The 12,615-nt window shown below is 33.6% G+C and overlaps 1 protein-coding gene across 1 annotated transcript; it reads left to right on the forward strand.

The window, feature by feature from the left end:
* The first annotated feature begins 9,605 nt into the window (after positions 1–9,605).
* Positions 9,606–12,475, forward strand: LOC134690539 (uncharacterized). The gene is made up of 3 exons (XM_063550500.1): positions 9,606–9,737; positions 11,386–11,521; positions 12,108–12,475. Exons 1-3 carry the CDS (start codon positions 9,672–9,674, stop codon positions 12,425–12,427), a joined length of 522 nt encoding a protein of 173 aa, XP_063406570.1. The 5' UTR covers positions 9,606–9,671; the 3' UTR covers positions 12,428–12,475.
* Positions 12,476–12,615: the final 140 nt, after the last annotated feature.

Below are 12,615 nucleotides of genomic sequence, written 5' to 3' on the forward strand. Positions count from 1 at the left end.
TGTGTAATATTCCTATATTTACTTTTAATGTTTAAACAGTTTAATAATTATTCAAAATAAGTGGACCCCTTTTTTAGAAAAAGTTGTTTAAAATTAATGAAACTCTCCTCTTTTTGAGTACAAAATTCTAAGTTTTCAAAGGTTTTGTATATAAGAACTAAACAAATCCTTGGTCATGTTGGTATTTCTATTTTCTTTCCTACATCAGTAAAATGACCCCTTGTCTGAGGGTGGGTTGTTCTCAACCTGATAATAGCAAACACAGGTCAAAGTACGGCCTTTTACACAGGGCTTTGATACAGACCAAACAGCAAGCTAAAAAGGACCCCAAAATTATTAGCGTTTACAATTCGAACAGGAAAACCAACGATCTAATTTATATATCCGAACGGGAAAATTCCAATGAACAACATCAACAAACAATGATGAACGACAGGCCCCTGAATCAATCAGGACAGGTGCATAGACATGCAGCGGCTATGGATAGTTGTGTTTCGCCAGCATACAATATAATTGCAGTTGAAGGCAATTCCTTCAGAAGTTCTTTGTACTTTATTCTAACAACGAACATTTGTTGATAGGAATATAAGTAAGGGGGAAAGAAACCATTTTTTTGTTCTTAAAAGGTATTTCCGCTGTTCTAAATTTATTTCGGAGCATTCCCGCTTTGGATAAATAGGTTTCATGCAAAAACAAATATTCTCACAGATATTTACACAGTGTGGTGGGGTGCTTTTATGTTTAAAATCGTTATATACAGGTATAGACTGTGATTTTAAAAAAAGATGTTGATATCTTTTTAGAAGATTTACCAAAAAAAAAAAACGGTGCAGGAAATGGACATGATTACATTTCCGGATGCGGGAAGCGAGAATATAAAAAAAAATAAAAAAATCTGTTTTGAAAAAAATAGGTGCGGGCTGGTCCGTCGAACAATGAATCAAATTTGTGTGTCCTTAATTTATCCAAATTTAGAAGAGATTTGTTATTTTAATCATTGGCTTCCTAGACAATAATTCGCCGACATGTCTTCTGTATGCAATTACTTCAGCTGGATTATTCTACTAAAATTTAGGTGATCGCAATTAAATAATTCAAAATTTGGTGAATATGTTGAACGAATCTATCACATCGAACTAGAGATAAAGAATACTACATATACAGTATATATAAAGTCTGCCTCATATCTTGAGTTACATCTAGAAATTGACAATGCGGGTCGGTTGAAAATAAAAAAGATATAATTTGAGCTTCCAAATTGAGAACTTTACAGTTCTATGTAGCAATATTCCAGCAGCGCCTGCATACGGAGTATATATATACCAATTAATACGATATTCCCGGGTTTGTATTTCCAATCATGATTTCTTTGATTAAGGGTTGCTGCTCACAAGGAAGCTATTAAACCAAGAGTTTCAAAGATGAAGTTGAAATCATCCATTCATAAATTTTACGGAAGCCATCACGAGTTGGTTGACAGTTATGGAATAACCGTTTCACAGATGATATCGGATATATTCCTTATGTCGTAACTGCCATTCTCTCCCCTTTTCACGAATGTGACCTACCAAATTATACTATTAAGGGGATTTGCAATATTATATATACACTACGGGTGCCACATGTGGAGCAGGATAATTTATTCTGCTTACCCTTCTTCAGCACCTGAGATCACCCCCGGTTTTGATGGGTTCGTGTTGCTTAGTCTTTAGTTTTCTTTGTTGTGTCTTGTGTCTTGTATACTACATATGTATTATTTGTCTGTTTTGACTTCCAGAGCAATGCAGAGGTTACCACGATGAATATTTCGTCCATGGCAACGGACATATGTGATTTTCCTGATAATATGCAAAACACTCACAATTTTCACCTGAAAATCTAAATTTTTTTAAATCTTATTTCGTTAACACAATGAGAGTGTTGACCATTAATAACTTGTGAGAATTGGATATCGCTTGATATCAACTCTCGTTATCTGATTTAAATACTATTATCGCTATTTTACGAACTTTTCTTTTGATCTTTTTTTGTGATAACTCGCTTGAGATGGAAAACCATCGCTAGAAACTAAAAAGACACGTGGCGTTGCTCATGAAATTGACATGAAATTGACAACGGCGTCATAGATAAAATAGCGATAAACAGATTATCATCGGTGATCTTAGTCCATCAGCTGGTAGGGCAAAAATTCAGTTCTGTGTTACACCCCAGGGTACCGCAATTTTTTTGTATAAATTTAAAGAGCAATATCTGAAGAATATTTTAAGAGGTGTTAGACTTTTGAAAAAGTGTCCAAAAGGGGTTAAAAGGGGGCTCATTTCAGGGTACATCAAAAATTTTGTTTTGCACATTATTACAGAAAAATGTAAAAATAACTAATTATTCAGTACTATACTTTTTATTAAATGGAACACATCATATCATATTAAAACGCAGGCTAATTCTTATATCGTAGAGAACCAAGAAAAAAGAGGGAGGGTCAATTTCCAAAAGTCATGATTTTGAATGAAAAGAAGCATACGTACTAATTTTCTTGATAAAATGGTATATTTTTTCACATTGAAACATACAGCATAAAGTATATACAAGGCTGTTGAAAAAAATGTTAAAGGTAAGAAACAAAAACATAGAATCAACGACAAACACAAACATAAGAAATGCACGATTTTGTCACAAATTTATACATCGCATTCATGGACTAACTCACATATTAAAACACACACAACTGCCAGGGTTTCTAGATTTCTATTTCTTTTTTAAATTTAACAACCGCATCACCACATTTTAAGGTCACACAGAAGGTCAATCCTTAAAATCATCATCAGGTTGGTCACCGGCATCTACCAAATTATCATTATCATTTTTTCCATCATCTGTGTCGTCATCGTTAGCAATATCAACGATTTGATAATGCTTATATCAACAAGCTTTCAAGCATTAACATACAGCTATCTGTTTAGGATAAACTTTTTTGAACACATGAACATATTTTTTGGCACAACCAGCTTTACATGAACAGCACATCAGAATTACCAAAGCATCTAACGCTGGTGGTTGGTCTAGAAAATGGATACTGATCAAAGCGCACTAAACAATCCAACCATAGTTTTTTGGCAACAGACCAGTGTTGTGTTTAAGAGCAGATTTCCAAATCTTCGTCTGAAATTGCTTGTTTAATGTACTTTAACATTGTATCTTTTGCATTTCCAAACGTTCTGATCTTTATTTAGCGATATTTTTAATTTCGTAGCCATATATAGAACACGAAAACCTCTCGAGTGCTTTGACAACTCCTCGCCAACCTCTTCCAAGCTTTCACCAAGATGGAATAGACCTTCTGAAAACTCCTCATAACGTGTCAAAAAGCCGAATGCTTTGCTTTTTTTCTTTACCAGACAAAACACTTACTGAATCACAACCTGTATTGGCGCGAAGTCCTGGTAGTTTTCGACAAACATTCTCACCAAATTTGCACACATTGATTGCACATTTAATAATCTGCATTTGGGAGATGTATTTGTCAGACTTACAATGTTAGAATTGATATGCAACTGTGAAAATAGTAAGCCAATACTTCCACAACAGTGTCAGAAGGTTTTTTAACAATGGAGTCGTGATCTTTGTCAGCTGCATGTTTTTGCATTTTATTAAGAAACATTTTTTATCGGCTTCTTCCTGTTTGATTATAAACTAAATCCATTCTACGCTATTTCATTTTCAACATATATTTTGTGGCACATACTTCCATGTAAATCAAATAATTCCATACATTCAAGCTTTAAGTGTAAATCTATAGGATTAGTTACTTTTTTCAAAACAAAATAATTCAACAAAAGCAACTTTGTTTCCCCCAACTGACAAACATTTCTTCCATTCCCAAGAACACGATTGTGATGGTTCAAAACTTATCGTAATGATTTGCCCTCCCAAGGACCTGCCGTTCTAATTTCGTTATGAATATTGTGCGATACTATTCAGTGGAAAATCAATGCGTGACCACTTTTCGAAACTAAAAGGATGGTTTTTAAAATAACAATTTTTGCCAAATCGAAAAAAGTGCTTGGTATCCTAGTAATGGTTTGAATAACTGCCATGTCATCAAATATCCACATGATTTCCTTAGGAATGAGCCTTTTCTAAAAGACCACTCGGAACAGGTTTAAATTTTCATTACATGTGTACCATCAAAGTTTGCAAGAGACATTGGAAAAGGACCTAATTTAAACTGGAGAACCTACCGCATAACTATCTTGTCTGGGCTATGACAAGCAGGCGACTTTTTTTCATCTGCTCTCAATGTTTTGTTGTTCTTATCAGCCATTAACTGCATGCCTTTTTGTTCCTTTTTTAAAAATGTTTGCAATGCTTTTCTTTTTTGAAGATATCGGTTGACTTTTGAATAAGGCGTTCCGTAATGAAAATTTCTGAAGCAAATTTTCCCTTTTCATACGCGTTAAGAAGGTCACTCATTAATTCCGAAGATGCAAAAGAACCCGAGAACAAGCCATATAATTGCTCAGATGTTATAATGGAACTGGCCAGCTTTAATTTGCAGTGTCTGAAACAATTTCAAAACATCAGAAACTAACTCGCTTCATTCGAGTTCTTCCGAGTTTTTTTTGGGCGGATGTTTCAGGGTTAACAATTCCTACCAAGTCTCGACATTTTAATGATATTGAAGCTCTTTCATGTGCATTTAGCAACCAACGTTTATCAGAATCTTTATTTAAACTGAAACCAACAAAGCCATTTTTGTTTGTATCTCTAAGAAACATAAGAAAGTCAAAAGTATTGCCAAACCCCACAAGTGACTATTTGACGTTCGTTCAAAGCGATGTTTGTCGATTAAATGACTTAACAATCTTAAGTCAATCACTTCATAGCTAAAACACAAAATGTTATCAAGCACACCTTTATTGAGTTCGATAGAGTGCACCTTATCTGAACGCAAAAAAATCCCCTTTATTTGTAATTTGTTCATCATTATTTCGTTACACATTCACTTTTTTAAAATAATTTGTCTCACAAAAACATCATAAATCGACAATTAAATGTTTATTTTAAGTTGCAAATTGATAATGCTTATGTGTGAATACATTGTTCATGTTGTATACTGAATCAAAGACGGTAATTTAATGATTTCCGGTATTTTACGAGTATTTGCAAGTACATATATTTTATTAACTAATTCATATTTTAGACGATATATAAATACTGCAAATGATTTAAACATTGCATAATGATTAATTCTCAAGTTTAATTAACAAAAACGGGTAATTGTATAACGAATTTCTTTATAAAAGGAGAAAATATGCTTAATTTGAACCCAAAAAATCGGATTGTTTGTAATGTAAAAAACATTTTTTTCAAACAAAAAATCTTCCTAGTTACATTTAGTATGATAAGTTTTGTATCTGTTTTAGTTGTTTAAACCTATACTTTATTTTTTTTTAATTGCTTGATATTAAAAAAAATAATTAAAAATTACTAAGTCGTGATTGCTAAATGAGGGGACCATTGGAAGGGACGTTTTTAATCCTCTTTTGGACACTTTTTTTTTAGTCTAACACCTTGTATTTTATCAATAAGATAATGAAGTTGAATTCTATCAAAAAAAATCGCGGTACCCTGGGGTGTAACACAAACTCCTTAACTAGAGCGCTTTTGAGAACTAGCTGATGGACTATCTCAACTCGATTGCTTTTATCGCTTTCTGCGTACCGGCTAAAGCGAGAAAAACAATCTCGTTGAGATGATAAAAGATAATCTATAAAAAGTAATAATAAACTCGCGGAAGGCTAGTTTATCATTATATGAAAATTAAATAACTCGAGTTTGTATCAAGCGATATCCCATTCTAACTAGTTATGATACCTATAAATATCTTACTGTACATTTCATATACGTGCTGACCTCGAGCTCAATATCTATGCTTGTTGGTTTATTGTTTAAAAGGGGACATTTAGTAAACATCAGCTTCAAAACACGACCATAGATTAACTGCCATATTTTCACAACAATACTAACCGAGTGAAATATTTTTTGACGATTATACGATATGGATTCTTAAAAAAATGGTAAAATCGTGCACAGAAGACTACGTTTATGCTATATGCATGCATTGGTTCAAGAGTTGGATTACCAATCTTTTTCATCAGTCGCTTGTTTCATATGACTTTAAATGTTACTGACATGATTTATAATAAACCTTTCTTTATCTGTCCGTTGACTAAGGATTCAACTCCCTCAGGCAAAGTTGACATTAGATGGTTTATGCCTTTTTCTTTTAGGTATTTTTTGTAATATAGCTTTTCAACCTTTTTTTACTTATACATCCGCAGCTTTCAAATACTACAGTATTTGGCTTTGAGCGTTCTTGATGAGAGTAATTCCAGAAAAACGCTTCTGACGCATAAAATAATTAAACAAGTTGTTTTCAATTTTTTACAGCACTGGTTCGATACCTCTGCTGGTGGACTATCAGTCCCCGAGGGTATCATCAGATCAGTATTACTTCGGTACTGACTTGTTTCAAAAGAAACCTTTCTGAGTTTGTCCGTTTATAAATTATTAAATTTTATAGAAACTAAGGGTTCAACTCCATCAGGCAAAGTTAACCTTTGATGGATTTTGCCTTTTTCTTTTGGGTATTTGTTGTCTGATAGTTCTTCAACCGTATCGGTTCTTATACATCCTCGGCTTTCAAATATTTGGCTTGAGCATTCCAGATCGATGAAGGCTTGAAAAGTGCTTCGGACGCATAAAATTGTTAAACGTGTTGCTTTCAATTTGTTACAGCATTCATCAGCTGTTTAGGTACTTATACGTCCTCGGCTTCCAAACATTTGACTATGAGTGTTCCTGATGAGGGTAAATCCGGAAATGCTCTACGGACAAATAAAATTATCAGTTCATTTTTTTTTACAGCACTGGATCGAAAAACAAATATTTAACACATCAACAAACGACAACCACTGAATAACAGGCTCCTGACTTGGGGCAGGCACATACATACATAGTGTGGAGGGGTTAAACATGTGAATAGAATCTTAACTAGCCACTTACCTTGGAAAGTGGTGTTACAGTACAATACAGAACGAACTATACAAATCATTTGAAAAAGGCTTAACTAATCTGAAGGATATACATAGCAATATGTCTAACAATAACACAGATTGGACGTGACCGGACAATTTTATATCCTAACAATAAAAAGACAATAAGCACTGATCTGAGAGTATTCACAGTTACTGACAGCTAGTTCAAAGCCACTAATAACTAAAAGTCATGCATCTTAGACTAAATTATCAGTCAGTACACATAAACATCCAATGCATTTAGTGTAAAGACGTCATAAATAGTCAGAGAAAAACATGACTTTTTGCAAAACAGGTATGGACATATTGTAAATCCATGAATGTGTATATGTATAAAACAATAATATTTTATTAATTTGCTTTTAATCTAATGATAACAAAATCAATATTAATACCAATAAAAACAATATTCAATGATCTAATTACAGTGTTCAATTGGTAACCCTTTAGAATAAGTTTATCTAAAGGTTTGATAAATTTACCGAATCGTTTCTAAATTTCCGGGCATGGTAACAACATTTCCGTAAATAAGAAGATGTGTTATACAGTTTGAAATAAGTTTTTTTTACAGGTACAACCAAATCTTTGTATTATGGAAGAATTTAGTTAAGGTTAGTTTTAAGTTATTTGTGGTAACGAAATCCCTGGCTTAAGGATGTTTGCTTGTCATGTTTTGTCATGTTTTGGAGTTTTTTGTCAGATTTTCGAAATCCTCTGGTTTTATCCATTTCAATGCCTTAAAAAAAAATGCCCATGAACCCCCATATTTCTTTTTATAAATCTTTTCCATGTATAATTATAAGCAATTTGTAAAAGTTTTATAAATTTTTATTTATTTTTGATAGTTTTTGAGAATTTTAACTGATCAATGATACAGCTATGAAAAGTCAAGAGATAATATTTTCCCGCCGAAATTGCAATGGCTAATATCACCAAAACAAGCACATTGACCCCTTAATTTTTTTGCTTTTTTGCTTCTTCAATTAATCCCTTATCAATATATTTAGACAATATACGTATAGTGTCTTGAAATATGAAATTTATTTGTATGAGGCTTAGAAACGGGAAAATGCGAGGTTCTACCGAGCATTTTCCCGTTTCGTGCCGAATACAAATAAATTTCATATTTCAAGACACTTTACGTATATTGTTTTTACACTGAAATCGAAAAAAAAAATGAAAAATGAAAAAAACGTGTAACAAAAATTGTTAAAACAAGTGTTTGGAATTTCCCTCTTGAGGTACCATTTTGGGGTATTTCCCTATGGACGTAGTCCAGGTGGTAAGACATTGGCGTATTAAGGAATTAGAAAGGAAAAATGAACTTAATTAATAACATTTGATAAACATGATATATAAATAACCAATTTGAAGACATAAAAGTTTAAATTGAAAAAAGTTTGACCATTGTTACTTTACGTTGTCATGGTCGTGACGTGATGTTGTTGATGAAATACATTAAGGAGGCAGGGCTTATAGGTCAGTTGGGGTCATTGACGTATAAAGCTAACGTTTATACGTATAGCTTTATCTGTACAGTAAACTAGCTGTTTTATGGAAAGTTATTTGTTATGAAACTGAGCAGCAGAGTTCCCTAATAATTTACCAGTATTACATAGATTACTTTTTGAACCTTTTGGATTATAGCTCTTCATCTTTTATATAAGCTTTGGATTTCAAATATTTTGGCCACGAGCATCACTGAAGAGACATGTATTGTCGAAATGCGCATCTGGTGCAACAAAATTGGTACCGTTGATTTTATTACTACCACTGGGTCGATGCCTCTGCTGGTGGACTATTAGTCCCCGAGGGTATCACCAGCCCAGTAGCCAGTACTTCGGTACTGGCATGAAAATACGGATTTTTTGTGTTATTAAAATTTGCTGTTACAAAATATTAAAAATTATTATAAATTAAGGAATGTATCTCCCTCGTGCAAAGCTCTGATTCCTTTCACGAATTTGGCTATACTTTTTGAACCTTTTGGATTATAGCTCTTCATCTTTTATATAAGCTTTGGATTTCAAATATTTTGGCCACGAGCATCACTGAAGAGACATGTATTGTCGAAATGCGCATCTGGTGCAACAAAATTGGTACCGTTGATTTTATTACGTTCGATAAATTAAAAAAAATCCCGCCACAACAGTCACGGGCATAGCGAACTAATTGTGAAATCTAAACAACATTAAATGGTGCCAAAGGAACATCACTATCGGTATTTCCGGTTTTTTTTGTAAATCTGCACAGTGACAGTGCTGGCACCAGTATATCACAGAAATTAACAACTATTTGTCACCGTATGGTACATAGTCCTCTCTATGGAAGAAATATAAATCAAAAGCTGGAGTTTATTTTTTTTTCCATATTTTGGCTACATCTAAGGGCTTTAAATTAGGAAATGATTCAAGATTTAATTGTTGATTGATTGAAACTAGTGCGAATAAAGATAGAAAATTGCAAACGTTATTTCATATTTATTTATTTTTCTTAGTGTATTACGATTATTTGGGATGCTTTCTAGACTCGGAGAATAGAACGGTACCTTATGAAAAGATATATTCAGACTACATGACAAATACAAGATGTTCAAGCTATTGTTGTGCTATGTCAAATTATACCTACATTGGGACAGAGGTACGTACGCTTAATTGTTTTTTTGCTAAAGCATACACTGCTCTTGTATTTGTTACTACCTTGAATGTGGCAGGTCGTGAGTTTGAACTCAGGCCGGGTCTAACCATGGACTTTGATATGTGCTGCCTCTCCGCTAAGTACTTTAAGTATGAAAGACTGTTCGACTTGTCATAATGATGGTTCCTGGTAAAGTAACGACATGTCATCTATCATAAGACAAGGCCTTGAAGGCATACAACTTTGCTCAGTGCTCTGAGCACTAAATTCGTGCTCGAAACATGAAATTCAGCAGTTTGATTGGTTGATTTTCGAGTTTGAGTACAAAATTTATGCTCGTAAGTTTTATGACCCTGAAGCCTGAACTTCTTTTTTTTAAATATATTATAAAAAGCATCATTGACACCCAATTAAAGTTTTGTAAATTTTGGCCGTTTGAATAATCTTAGGGTTTATTTATAGCTTTTGTTAAATATTAATTTACTTTCAGTAACAACTGTGAAGCTTAGCTTAGTGTTATATCGTTCTGATGTCATCGATCATCCTTAATCGAATCAGAAATACACAAAATCGCTTTCTCTTTTTATGAAAGCAACAACTTTATAATCCAAATTTGCGTTCCACAGTCCTTAGTTTCGAATAGATATTAGAAGGTGTGGAAGGAGACAACTATCCATCCTAGTAATAAAAGAGAGAAACAAACCATTATAAGTCAAAGTACGGTCTTCAACACGGAGCCTAAGCTCAAACCGAACAGCCAGCTATAAAGGAACCCCAATAATGACTAGCGCAAATTTATTCAAACGAGAAATCCAACGGTCTTTGAACAACAAGAAACGAGACCCATTTATGAACCACATCAACAAACGGCAACCATTGACCATTAAGTTCCTGACTTAGGACAAGTGATGTGTTTGATGTACTTTTGTCTATGTTCTTTGTCTTTTTTAGCCGTGTTATTGTCAGTTTATTTGTTCTACCTATGAGTTTGAATGTACCTCTGGTATCTTTCACCCGTCCTCTTCACCTTTGGCGTGCTTTTTATTTTGTAGTCCTAACAATTATGACGCCCTGAAATGCTAACTTATTTTTTGGCTTGATTGCATAATTTTATAAAGGAATATCATTCTGATCCTATATGATAAGAATATGAGAGCCCCTCCCTCAAAAAACAAAATATACAAAACAATAAAGAAAAGAGAATCATAAGGTTCTATAAATCAAGACAATAGAATAACGCGGTGATAAAATATAAATAATAAAGATTAATGAACAAAAATATAAAGGATAATGATTTTGATTTAGATTTTTGGTGTTTGGACGCCACTTTTAAGCACCGCATTTCGGCTATTTCGTGGACGCCATTTTTTGTTGGTGAAGGAAGCCGGATTGCCGGGAGAAAACGACCGACCTTCGATAGGAAACTTGACACTCCTAGTCAATTAGGATTGGAGTCGAGCGCATCCGCATGAGCGGGTTCGAACTCACAACCTCAGTGATTACAGTAAACCCTAACACCCAGCTACCGAGGTCCCCTAAAGGGTAATGAAAAATGACATAAAAAACAATACTAACGAATACAGGACTGAACTATCTCAATCAAGACTCTTATATTACTATGAACTATTTAAAACAAACTTTTAAATAACAGGTTGGAAATGAATGCTTCTGTGGAAACGACAGCTCACTATTTATTCCAATGCCACAAACAGATTGTAATCACGGATGCTTTGGAAATAAAGGAGAGAAATGCGGAGGGATTTGGCGCTTGAGTATTTATAAAATCGGTAATATTACTCTATATAATTATAGAAATACGAAAATATTTGTTGAGAAAAGAATCTATCAAGTCCAAATTTTCCTTATAATCTCTATTATTTTAACTTAATTAATTTTAGAGCTTGTTTTAAAATATTATGAAGTAATCAAAGCTGAATAATACACAATATAGATAGGAAAGTGTGGTATAAACGACAAGGAGACAACTCTCAGGATACCGAAGTCACAATGTATTTATAACTAGTTAACAAATATAGGTAAAAGTACGGCCTTCATCACGGAGCCTAATCTCATACCGAACATCAAGCTATCAATGGCTCCAAAAGGACAAGTGTAGATTATTTCCAATAGGAAAACCAATGGTTGAACATATAAAACAAACGAGAAATAAGAAACACATATAGACCACACCAACAATTGACAACCACAGAACAACAAGCTCCTTCCTGACTTCTAATCAAAATCAGACATCCACTCTGCACATCGCGCCAAACAAATACTAGTATAAAGAAGTAGATTTAACTTATATGATTTTAAATAAACCAAATCTCTGCACCCTCAATGACAAATAATTTTATATCTATTTTTTAAAAGCATGTCCTAATGATGATCCCAGTCGCACACCAACATTACAAATACCTGATACCAGTACACATTTGCCAACATTAGACGAAGTATTGGAAAATATCGCTAAAATTCAAAAGGAAATTTCAGTCGATCGAAAAGAAACGACAGCTTATAAGAATACAAAAGTTTCGGCAAAGGACGACCGGATGTCATCGAAGTCAATTGGAATTGTGGGAATTCTTGTTGTGGTGTTGCCATTCCTTGTATTGTTTCTTCTTGATATTGTTACTTGGGTCTGTCCAGGAGCAAGGGCTAAAAATCGTAACCTTAGAAAAGTTGTTGATTAAAAAATATTTCTATCAATTTAAATCGATACATGTACTGGAATGGAGAACTAAACGACGAGTTAAAATTTAATAATTATGAAAAAAAATAGCATTACGAGAACATGCGTGTAATGGAATTCCATACTATTTGTCGAAACCTCACGTCATTAAGGAGGAAGCGCAAATTGTGGAACTTAAAAGAGTGAAGT

The sequence above is a fragment of the Mytilus trossulus genome, chromosome 11 (assembly GCF_036588685.1).
Source record: "Mytilus trossulus isolate FHL-02 chromosome 11, PNRI_Mtr1.1.1.hap1, whole genome shotgun sequence".
NCBI classification, from domain to species: Eukaryota; Metazoa; Mollusca; class Bivalvia; order Mytilida; family Mytilidae; genus Mytilus; species Mytilus trossulus.